This window comes from Culex pipiens, chromosome 2, assembly GCF_016801865.2.
Source record: "Culex pipiens pallens isolate TS chromosome 2, TS_CPP_V2, whole genome shotgun sequence".
Taxonomy (NCBI): domain Eukaryota; kingdom Metazoa; phylum Arthropoda; class Insecta; order Diptera; family Culicidae; genus Culex; species Culex pipiens.
This window is the reverse complement of record NC_068938.1, coordinates 149,150,261-149,162,822: the sequence shown is the minus strand read 5'-3', so window position 1 is coordinate 149,162,822 and position 12,562 is coordinate 149,150,261. Positions and strand designations below refer to the sequence as shown.

Here is a 12,562-nt window from a genome sequence, read left to right as displayed (position 1 = left end):
ATTGAGGGAGGTAGGATTGTTCAGAATGTAATGAAATTTGTTGATGTTACTCAACATGGTCAAATAATCTCCAAACTTTGTCAAAATATCGTAAAATATTTGATAAAAAAAAGAACACTCCATAATTTTTACAAATTATTGGGTAAGAATTGATTGATAATTAAACTAGAAAATGTGAACTCAATATTTTGAATATTATGAAAAAAAATCTGATTTTAATTTTGGTTAACGATTTCTAATTCGACTTCTATCAGTTGCATATTTTTGTTGATTAAAACATTGGAAAGGGTTCATTCCGGAATGCATCAAGATAATTAATGAGTTATTACAATAAAATTGTATCTTGTTTATTGTCTGTACATCTCAAATTTTATTCAATGAAGCTCGTCCATCAGTCAATTGATAATAATTGTATCGCACAGTTGGCACAGTATGGGTGTAGTTGAATATAACGAATTATCAAGTTACGTTAAAAAAAGTCGTGTGTGTCACATTCATTACTCATGATTATTTTAAGCTTAAATTCAGGTGATGTTAGTAAAAAATAACTTGGGCAAAGTAGACCTCCCAAAAATCAAATCTAGAAACAGTATTATAAAATAAATAATGTGAGTTGCTTTGAAAATTTCGCCAAACAGTAATGACATCGCTCTTTTTGAACTTCGCTCAATAAAATCAGACCGTTGGAATATTTTTCATGTTGAGGACGGATTTCACTAAAATATGGGGTGATGTTTAGTTATAATGTTATGATTAAGTTGCTCAAATATGAAGCACAGTATAGCAAAACAAGTAAAGTAAACACCCTCGAAGAGTATCGGGGCCGGCATTTACAAAGCGGATTCAGTGGCAGTGTCACTCTCAACTTAATGTTAACATGTTAAGGTTAATGTTAACATTCCATAGGTCGCCTCCCTAAGGTGTCGTCATAAGGTCCAGTTTGTGACGATACACTACCTTCCCTTTACTAAGCAATCGATCCCAGAAAGGAATAGATCACCAGTTGTGTTGGTCCGAGCCGGGATTTGAACCCCGATCTACCACTTACGAGGCGGAAGCATTACCACTGGGCTACGTGGCTCGGTCTTAGCAAAACAAGTCGGCCAACATATTTTTTTTTTAAATGGCAATATCATTAAAACGGTAATGTCTAGCAAAGTTCTCTAAAAACAATTTTAAAAACGATACTTAATCCACCTTTAGGTGGTTGGTGCCTTCCTCACATTCATAAAGTCAATACATTCAGTAAAAATAGAAACATTCCCTTAATATGTTTAACAAAACAATTTTATTACTGATTTCTTTTGATAGGGTTCGCATACCTTCAATTTTCTGGCTCATAGGCATAGGTCTGATAAAAAACATATCCAACGAAAGTTCACATGGAAGATTCAGACAATATTTTTATCACAATATCTCAGATCCGGCCTCCAGAAAGTATATAAATAACACTTAAGTGCTAATAACTTTTGATAGGGTTGTCAAATCCTTGATGTTTTAGACTCATTTAAAAGGTCTTTTGATTATCTAACTAACGATGGGTCGCATGATGGACCCGGACATAATTTTTACTGAAATATCTGAGATCCAGCCTCCAAAAAGTGTATAAATAACACTTAAGTGCTAATAGCTTCTGATAGGGTTGTCAGATTCTTGATGTTTTAGGCTAATTTGAAAGGTCTTTCAATTATCTAACTAACGATGGGTCGCATGATGGACCCGGACATAATTTTTACTGAAATATCTGAGATCCGGCCTCCAAAAAGTGTATAAATAACACTTAAGTGCTAATAACTTTTGATAGGGTTGTCAGATCTTCAATGTTTTGGGCTCATTGGAAAGGTCTTTTTAATACCTTTCTGAAAATGTATAAAATGATAGGTTTTCTTGCAAAAAACACCCTTTTACAATCTTTCGGACATACGCCAAAATCGTTTTTTAGCATAACTTTAGAAGTACTTAACTAAACTTGCTGATTTTAAATAGAGACCTATGGGACCCCAAGATGGATCGAATGAGACCAATACGGTCAAAATCCGTTCATCCAGTCCGGAGATAATCGAGTGACAATTTTTTGTCCACCCACCTACACACATCCACACAGACATTTGCTCAGAACATGATTCTGAGTCGATAGGTATACGTGAAGGTGGGTCTACAAGGTCGAATTAAGAAGTTCATTTTTCGAGTGATTTTATAGCCTTTCCTCAGTAAGGTGAGGAAGGCAAAAAGGATATTTGGGTGGAACATGAACTAACGCCAGCCAATTGAATGTTTGGTGAGGTTTATGAAATTGTCCAATGACATTATGACAAAAGTTAAGAATATTCAAAGAAGCATTTAATTTACAAACGTAAATTTTGTTCAAGAGCTTCTACAGTATTTTTACATTCATCACAATGGATTTTCGGATTCTTTGGACAACCCCCTACATTTTAAGTGTTTTTGAAACACAATTCGTAAACTGTGGAAACTGAGTTCGATTTGCGATGCCTTTCTGCCGGGTTGCGGGATTTTTTCGTACCTCACTAAACATCAATCATTTAAAACTCGCAAAAACATCTCAATTTAACTGTTACACTTGAATTCTTCATTCTGTAATTACAAATGATCTGGGTTCTATCTTTCCACAGCCGGCTGTCTAAGATTAAACCATTTCATTTATAATTTTACAACCGATAAACGGGAAATGTCTCATCCGCAGCATCCGTTTGCTTGCCTTGAGAATAATACATAATACCGTTCAACAAACACTATGTTTTTTTGTCGCATCATCATCTTCTATGATGAATCCTGACCAAACACTCTATCCTACTAACAAATTTTCAGGTTCCTGGCGCTTGTGGGGTGTAAGCACAGAGTAAATCAACTGCCCTAGTAGCAACCTGCGCTAACTAACATTCCCGTCCCTTAAAACCGAGATCTACAAACTGACATGGCGGGCGCCGTTGGTGGCCAATGACTGTTACCTATTCGCAACTGATCTAGTTTTAGCAATCATTGTGTTTTATCTTTTCGGCGCATTCATACATGCTGTTGATAAGGGAAACACCACTAAATCATTGAAGCCTATGATCAGTAGTGCTGAAAGGATATTACGGTTCTGTTCAGCAACGGAGGGGCAACTCTCATGCTGATGCTCATGCTCATGCTCTCATGCTTAATTCGTAAACTGTGAAAACTTTCGATTCGTGCTTCGTATTCAGTTTAAAATGCAATATTAATCGACATTTTAACGCAAAAAAAAATTTTTTTGAAGAATATTAAGCAAATTCTAATTTACACCAATTTGACCCTAAATTTCAATATAATATGTAAATATTTGTTTTTTCTTTTTAATTATAGCAAACACAGTAATAGTTCATTTGAGGTAAAAAAAAAATTGCACACATTATATTTGATTTTCACCCTCTACTGCCCTTTTTTTTATTATTTTCCCATTTTTAGGAGGTCGTTTGAGCAACTTTGGTCCAACGAAAATTTTTACTTCTTACTGTTTTATATTTTTCTTGTTTCATTTTTAGTATTTTAATTTGCATTTATCTTGTTTAGTTTATGCAAAGTTTATGTTTGTTTCTGATTGTAATTGGCCTACTCTATACCACCTCCTATCATTACCTTTTGCCTATCTAGTTTTTTCTTGTTTTTACAGTCACTTTTTCAATGTTTTGCATGTTTTTCACATTTTCTTTTATAGAACGATACCATTATCGATACCATAGAGTTATCTAAGCTCGAGCTCACGCACATTACCACCTCATTTGTTTTGCTGGTGGGTACAAAATTTAACCTCAATCTTTTTCGTGTACGCACGAAAGGGGGGCTAGTACCCTTTTACTTTTGAACAAAATTCCGAAAAAAACGTTGTTTTCATAGAAAAAAAAGCAAAAATATGTTCAAAAAGTCTGCCAATTTTCGACAGACACATGTCTTTGTATGAGAAATTTAGTATACTTTTCGAATCTGCAATAACCTAGAAGGAATAAATTTACATTAAAAACTTTTTTTTATTTTTTTTTTCAGTTTCGTGATCAACACGACTTATTGCGATTTTACGAAAAATGTTTTAAAAATTCTATAAACTGCTGTCCAGCCTGTAGTCCCGAAACGCCCAAGATAATGGCACGGATTAGAGGGGTGAGCAAAACCGCTCTCTTTTAGGAGCCGCTCGTTTCTCTTTCGCTCTTTTTCAAAATTTGGATAAACATGTATGTGTGATTTTTTGTGTTTTGTCTTTGACAATAGAGAAAGTTTTATTGGATTTTTATCAATAATATGAAGAAAAAAGACCATTATTTGCTTACAAGAAAACTGGAGCTAGATATGTACTTTTGAACACATCTAAATGATGTTCAAAAATTGGTAAAAAAGCAATTTAGTGTGTGTTATCCTCAAAAACAAATATTATACAATTTGTTGGTGATTCAATGAATTCCATTTTAAAACTAATAAAAGACAGAAGTTTAGAAATCTGTTCATCTTGGAACGATTCTTTCAAAAGATCAACGTTTCAAACAGAATCGCAACCCTTTTTGTGAACCATGGCTCATTTGCTCTTTTGAATAAACCGACTCTTTGAGCGGCTCGCTCTATTTTTTTTGCCTACCTCTAGTACGGATATTTAAAAAAAGCCCTCAAGCCAACCACAGGAAACCTTCTCGTGAAAAAAATGTCTATTGGATATTGGTAAAACAAGGATAAATGTTATTTTGAATAACCCCTCGGCATTTCAACACAGCGTGAACCGTGAATTCTGTGACATCACTTTTTAGTTAGTTTTAAGTTTTTTTTTGTTTGTAGTTTTATCATATTCGAACTAAATGATGTCTCTGTATACGATAAAAGGCTTGCCCTTATGTATATTTTTGAAATAAAGATACAAATACAAATACAAATACTATGGAAAGAAAAAAAATGCTTATTTAAGTTATGAAAATAATTTATTGTTGAACAACAGCACTATTTATTTCCATCATTCCTGATGGTTGGCAAGTTAGCACTAAAAGCTTATAAAAATGTGTTCAATATACAAAAATAGACGCACAAAAATCACATTCTGCAACATTTTAGCAAAAATATTCCTTAATCTAACTACAACAGATAAGCATTTTGGCGGCGTTGGCGAAACATCTTTCACATTCACGCGTTTACAACATTGCCACTTCAAATGGCCACAATTTGCATTTCCCTGCAGTGACCACACTCCTCCCACATCTCTCACTGACTAATCATCCGGCCAAATTCTGAAAGAATACACAAAAAGTTTGTCACAAGTTTATGAAATCACTAAAAGCATACTTACTAGTTAGGCTATTAATGATTAGAAACACTCCCTTCGTAATGATGTAGATAGTTGCCGCAGGAAGTTTAACCAAAATTGCCAGCTGGTCAAAAAGCGACTTTGCCGGACGAGTTAATGTTCCGAGAACCATTTTGCGACTTGCAGTCCTCACCGTGAGTGGCTTGCCAGCAGTACTGCTCATAGCAGAGGACACACCTTATTTATGTTTGCTGCTGATTTATGCTCTCTCTCTTTGATGGGGACGGGCTCTTTTGATGACCTCGCGATGTTTGCCAAAGGTTAAATGAGCGAAATCAGCGCTTTTGCTTTTGCAGACCGTATGTCAGAGTGGCGTTTTGATATCGAAACTGGAAGTTTTTTGCCTTCTTATCTGTACGGCCTGTGAGGAAATGTTTTGATTTGATTTGTGGGATGGGGGAATCAGGTGGGATTTTATATCGATAGGGATGGTCACGAGATATAGTTCAGCTTTGAATACTTATTTAATAAAAAAAAATCACATAAAAACTGCTGTAACTTTTAAAAATATATTTAAGGATACAACAAATATACTTTTTTATTAAATCATTTGAAGCACATCTAAATGATAACGACATGCTTTTAGTTGCTGGTTATTCGGGTATATGTCCGGCCGAAGCCGCAGGTAATGCTGCCCCACCAATAGATTTCCAACAAGTTCCAGTTAACTTCTCGAGCCATCCTGATGTTTTCGAACCTTGCTGCTCATCCAACACCGCAACGGTTTCCACCTCCGTGGGACAGTCCACGCCAAACCGAGCTGAGTTTTACCCAGCGAATTTCTCGAGCAAACACGTTGTTTCCGGGTCCTGCGGTACAACTACCGGTTTCACAGCCGGTGAACTAACACTAGTTCGGGTGTATGTCCGGCCGAAGCCTCAGTTACTGCCGCCCCCTCATCAGAAATCCAAACTGTTACAGCAAACATCTCAGACCAACCCGGCGTGTTTAGGTCTGTCGCCACGCCACGCCACGCCAGAGCAAACCGTGTTGCTATGACGACCAGTTCCATAGGACCTGCTGTGCAGAACGCGAATTTCCCAGTACCGCAATTCATCCAGCCAGTTAACTCGACAACCAGCTACTACCACCTTGGGCAAAATCCACCATTCGTCGGACGATACCACTCAGCCTTGCAGAACGTGACTTCCCCAGCACCGCATTTCATCCAACCAGGTAATTTGACAACCGGTATATGTCCCGCCGGAGCACCCGGTACTGCCCCGCCTCTCAGTGGTTCTCAATCCGTTCCAGTAAACACGACGACCAGCTTCAACTGCCATGGACAAAATCCACCAGTCACCGGACGATACTACTCTGTCTTGCAGAACGTGACTCCTCCGGCACCGCAATTCATCCGGCCAGGTAATTTGACTACCGGTATATGTCCGGCCGGAGCACCCGGTACTGCCCCGCCTCTCAGTGGTTCTCAACCCGTTCCAGTAAACACGACAACCAGCTTCAACCGCCATGGACAAAATCCACCAGTCACCGGACGATACTACTCTGTCTTGCAGAACGTGACTTCCCTGGCACCACAATTCATCCGGCCAGGTAACTTGACTACCGGTATATGTCCGGCCGGAGCACCCGGTACTGCCCCGCCTCTCAGTGGTTTTCAACCCGTTCCAGTGAACGCGACGACAAGCTTCAACTACCCTGGACACAATCAACCAGGCGCCGGACAAAACAATTCCACCTTGCAGAACGTTACATCCCCGGCACCGCAACACTTCCGGCCAGCTGCTGTGAGGGGTAATTCCGCTCGTCGTCGAAGAAATCCACCGATCCCCGGACAAGCATCGCTGCCAGTCTTTCGATTTGGTTCGTCGCACTCAAGTGGACCATCTCTGGTACCACAGCAATACCACAACAACTACGCCCAGTCAGAACCATCGCTCGCTAACAACGCCCAGCTGACTCAGCCGTACCTGATGCCCCAATCTCGCAACCCGTTACCTCGTGGACCATCTCCGGTGTCCAACCAATCACGGCCATCAACACGGTCGAATGATCCATCGATCTTATGCTGGGAATCAACTCTGGCTCCCCCACCCACCTGTAACAGCCAATCGTTTGCTACCAAATCGTTTTATGTAAAACCTTTCGACCCTCAGACCGCTGAAGAACAAATCGTAGCTTACATCCAGGGTAGAACGGGGTGGGACGCTAGCCATTTTAATTGCCGTCGGCTGACTTCTGATTCTCGCTCAGATGCCCGTCCTTTGACATTTGTGTCGTTCAAAGTCACCGTGCCTGACCATCCTGACTTCATTCACTCTATCTGTGACAAAGAATTCTGGCCTTCTTTCGTCAGCGTTGATGCTTTCACACTAAAACGTCGTTCATAGCAACTAATTTCCCTCCAAGCCAGCCCTCCTGTGGAGTCGACTGCTGCCCTTTCGCTGTACTACCAAAACCTAGGAGGAATTAACACATGCATCGCCAAGTACAAACTTGCATGCTCCGATGCTGCCTACGACTTCTATGCGTTTACTGAAACTTGGCTCAAAAGCGATACACTTTCTAGTTTGCTTTTTGACAACTCTTACACTGTTTATCGTAAAGATCGAGACAAACTCACAAGCCCAAAGGAGACTGGTGGTGGTGTTCTCCTGGCTGTTCGCAAAGAATTTGAGTCCTATTTACTTCATCCACCGAACACATCTGGGATCGAGTTGGTTTGGGTGGCAGTACACCTTACCTTGAAAACCGTTTACATTTGCGTGGTTTACATTCCGGCAGATCGGTCTAAAGACGAATCTCTCTTCGAACAGTATCTAAGTTCATTGTCGTGGGTGGTGTCTCGCATGAAGACTAACGACAGCTTGTGTATTTTGGGTGACTTTAACCAGAGTCAGCTCCGATGGTCTCCTGCCTTAAGTGGACATTTTTTCGTTGATAGTAACAACTCCACATTAGCCCCCCTAGCAGCTCGGTTTTTGGATGAACAACACATGGCAGACCTTCTTCAAATTAACGGTGTTACAAACGAGAACAACTCGATCCTCGACCTATGTCTCATCAGCAGCGATATCGTGGGAAGGTCCAAAATCTGCAGAGCCCCAGAACCTCTCGTCAAGGAAGTCAGACATCATCCCCCATTACACCTGTGCATCGATGATTGTCAGCCGCTTGAGTTTTCCGATGTCAATGCAAAAACCTACTACGACTACAAGAATGCTGATTTCCAACGCATGAACATCTTTTTTAACACCATTAACTGGGACGCTACCATCTCCAGCAGCGATGTGCACTCTGCAGCGTTGAAGCTATCCCATGTGCTTCTGTACGCAGTCGACCAATTTGTTCCTAAAAAGACCCACATTCCCCCTGCCACTCCCGAATGGTCTACCCCAGCCCTCAAAAAGCTGAAATCCTCCAAGAGAGCTGCCTTGAAAAAGTTTTCCAAGTGCCCTATTAGTGTCAATCGCTTAAATTTGAATCAGATCAGCAACGACTACAGGCGGTTGAATAAGTCACTGTTCCTCGCTCACCAATCTCGTGTTCAGAACCGCCTCAAACAAAACCCTAAAGGCTTCTGGAAGTTCGTAAACGAGCAACGAAAGGAGTCTGGCCTTCCGTCAACTATGATCCGTGACGGGGTGGAAGTCTCAACCTCATCTGAGATTTGTGATGCCTTCCGTGTCCAATTTTCGAGCGTTTTTGCTGACAACAACCTAAGCGACCCTGATGTTGCTGCGGCAGCTGACTCGGTTCCTGATTCCGGTCTTGTCTGCTCTGACCTTCAAGTCTCTCGGGAGGACTTTAATGCAGCGTGTTCGAAATTAAAAAGTTCCACGTCTCCCGGACCTGACGGAGTTCCCGCTATCGTTATCAAAAAGTGTGCAAATAGCCTCTCGGAGCCACTCCTTCGAATCTTTAATTTATCACTTTCTCTTGGAGTTTTCCCCAATAACTGGAAGGAGTCATATGTGTTCCCAGTGTTTAAGAAGGGTTGCAAGCAAGACGTTAAAAACTATCGCGGTATTGCCGCCCTCTGTGCCGTCTCCAAGTTGTTTGAAGTGATTGTTTTGGAGTTTCTTCGCCACAACTTATCGCACGTCGTCTCCGATGACCAGCACGGGTTCTTCCCTAAACGTTCCACCAATACGAATCTTGTCACTTATATTTCCAAGATCCAACGTGCGATTAGCGATGGCTATCAAGTCGACGCCATCTATACTGACCTTTCTGCGGCATTTGACAAAATTAACCACCGTATAGCAATTGCGAAACTTCGCCGTGTTGGCCTACACGGCTCTTTGCTTACGTGGGTAAACTCCTACCTGACCGGAAGAACTATGTTGGTTAAAATCGCCGATAACTTGTCTTTACCGTTTTCTGTTACCTCGGGTGTTCCACAGGGAAGTCATTTAGGGCCGTTTCTTTTCCTGTTGTATATCAATGATGTCAATTTCCTGCTTCGCTGTCCTAAACTATGCTACGCTGACGATTTTAAATTGTATGCTATAATTAAGAGGCCTACTGACATGGAAGATTTGCAAGCTCAGGTTGATTTATTTGCTGACTGGTGCCGCTTGAATCAGATGGTTCTCAATCCTTCAAAATGTTCGACAATTACATTCACCCGTAAACGCTGCCCAACGTTTTTCAGTTACAAAATTCTTGGTAACCCACTTACTCGTGACTCTTTTGTCAAGGATTTAGGCGTGTTGTTGGATTCGAAGCTTTCTTTTAAAAACCACATTTCCTATTTGTGCTCGAAGGCTTCTAAACAGCTAGGAATGATTTTTAGAATGACCAAATATTTTCGCGACGTCAATTGCCTAAAAATTCTCTATCTTTCCTTAGTTCGCTCCACCCTAGAGTACGGTTCAGTTGTGTGGGCTCCATATTATCATAATGACATTGGACGAATCGAAGCGATTCAACGTAAATTTACAAGATTTGCTTTAAGACATCTTGGTGAGTGTCCAAATTACGAAACTCGTTGCTCTATGCTCCACCTTGATCCTTTGAGTGTTCGTAGAGAAGCTGCTAAAGCCTTTTTTGTTGCTGACCTTTTCCGATCAAACATCAACTGTCCTTTTCTTACGAGTGAACTGAACGTCAACATTAGACGCCGGGTGCTTCGCTCACACTCTTTTCTCGTTATACCTGGAGCCCGTACAAATTATGCCTTCAATGAACCTGTTTCTAGTATGTGCAGGGTTTTTGAACGTTGTTACCCTTTTTTCGATTTCCATTTGTCTCGTCCCCGTCTGAAGCATGATATTTTTAATTTTCTCAGGGAAGCATATGTGTTTTGACAAAGGTTTAGACCGGTTTATTTTTAGTTAGTTTTATTTATTTATTTATTTATTTATTTATTTTTTACATTGTGCTAGTTTAGTTTGTTAGCTTAAGTTTGATTGTATATATCCTCTATGTCATTTGGATTGTAAAATCTGTTGATAATAAAAAAATAAGAGGTTTTGTGCCTATTTGAGAAGGACCCATCGGTAGGCGTTCCACTCAAACGGGCTTTTCCCTCATATAAAACATAAAACATAAAACAATCCTAGAAACAACAATCACGGTCTAGTGCAAGAGGATTAACTTATCTGGATTAAATCAAAGATTGTTATATATGAGTGTGACAAGACATCCAGCTGAATTTGGTACATTTCTGGATAACTGAAATGCATTTCGTGCTTTAAATTCAGCAGTATTCAATTAAAATCCAAACAAAACGGCTAACAGAAATCCAGCGTTTCGTGAATTGATTTTTTCTTCTGTATGATGATTGTTTGTGATGAAATGGAAATTTGGAGCCAAAGGGACTTTTATGTAAAATTGGACGCCCGATTTGAGGCGTACTCAAAATTCCTAAAAAACGTATTTTTCATCGAAAAAAAACACTAAAAAAGTTTTAAAAACTCTGCCATTTTCCGTTACTTGATTGTAAACAATTTCGGGACATGCAGGGTTGTTACGAACGGCGCGGATCGCGCGGATGGCGCGGATCGCGCGGATGGCGCGGATCTGGCGCGGATTTGCTGGCTAATTTTGTTCAGGCGCGGATTTCGCGCGGATGGCAATTTTGATAAATAAGTTAATTGAGAGAGATATAATCACTTTCAAGTTATTAAGAAAAATATTATCAGGAATTACGATAAATTGTTTTTTGCTTTGGGTGCAAGAATTTTATATTTATTATAAATTGAATTTTCTTCTGAAACTGTTTGTTTGTATTGTCTTAGTACGAAACGTCTAAAAATGAAGATGAAGATTATGTAGAAATTATTTTTTATATGTTTCTTGTAATTTTTTTAACATCTCCGGCTCGGCTATTTAATTTATTTGAGCTTTGAGTAATGATTTTTAACCTTATTTATTTTTAATTTTATACTGGATTCATTCAATTTTTAATGTTGTAAATCAAATTTTACAAACTTTTCCCGAAGATATAGACATTACAATGTGTAACAAAAACTATTATTGGGGCTTGTTCTGGCGGGCGCCAAATATGAGCTTGATTGGACGTAACAGAACTGGCCTCCACTTTAGAATTTTAGATGGAATTGAATCGGAAGAAATATTTTTTTTTCTAAATTTAAATATTCTTGGCGAAAATAAAAAAAATCCGAACATTCCAAATTCAAAGCTTCAGAAATTCAAAAATTCGAAACTTTTTTTTTGTTTTTATAATTTTTATTAACAAAAACAATCAAAATACTTTCTAATTTGTTTTCTAAATTTCTAAAATTGTAATTTAAGAAATCAAATCCAAAATTTTTGAAATCTGAAATTTAAAATACCAAAAATTTGAGTAATGAAAAATTTAAATATTAAAAAAAATCAAAATTAAAAAGTCATAATTTGAAAACAAACAAAATATCAAATTCAAAACAATATACAATATAAAAATATAACAAAAAATATTTCTCAAATCTAGAATAATTTTAGTATGCTTAAGCTTTTAAATTCTAAAATTTTAAAAATCTTAAATTCTTAAATTCTTAAATTCTTAAATTCATAAATTCTTAAATTCTTAAATTCTTAAATTCTTAAATTCTTAAATTCTTAAATTCTTAAATTCTTAAATTCCTAAATTCTTAAATTCTTAAATTCTTAAATTCTTAAATTCTTAAATTCTTAAATTCTTAAATTCTTAAATTCTTAAATTCTTAAATTCTTAAATTCTTAAATTCTTAAATTTTTAAATTTTTAAATTCTTAAATTCTTAAATTCTTAAATTCTTAAATTCTTAAATTCTTAAATTCTTAAATTCTTAAA

At 38.3% G+C, this 12,562-nt stretch overlaps 1 protein-coding gene across 1 annotated transcript; it reads left to right on the top strand.

The window, feature by feature from the left end:
- The first annotated feature begins 6,315 nt into the window (after positions 1 to 6,315).
- On the top strand, positions 6,316 to 10,814 carry LOC128092677 (uncharacterized). The gene is made up of 5 exons (XM_052707019.1): positions 6,316 to 6,496; positions 6,575 to 6,685; positions 6,764 to 6,874; positions 6,953 to 7,381; positions 8,066 to 10,814. The coding sequence occupies exons 1-5, from the start codon at positions 6,316 to 6,318 to the stop codon at positions 10,591 to 10,593; spliced, it is 3,360 nt and encodes a 1,119-aa protein (XP_052562979.1). The 3' UTR covers positions 10,594 to 10,814.
- The last annotated feature ends 1,748 nt before the right edge of the window (positions 10,815 to 12,562 follow it).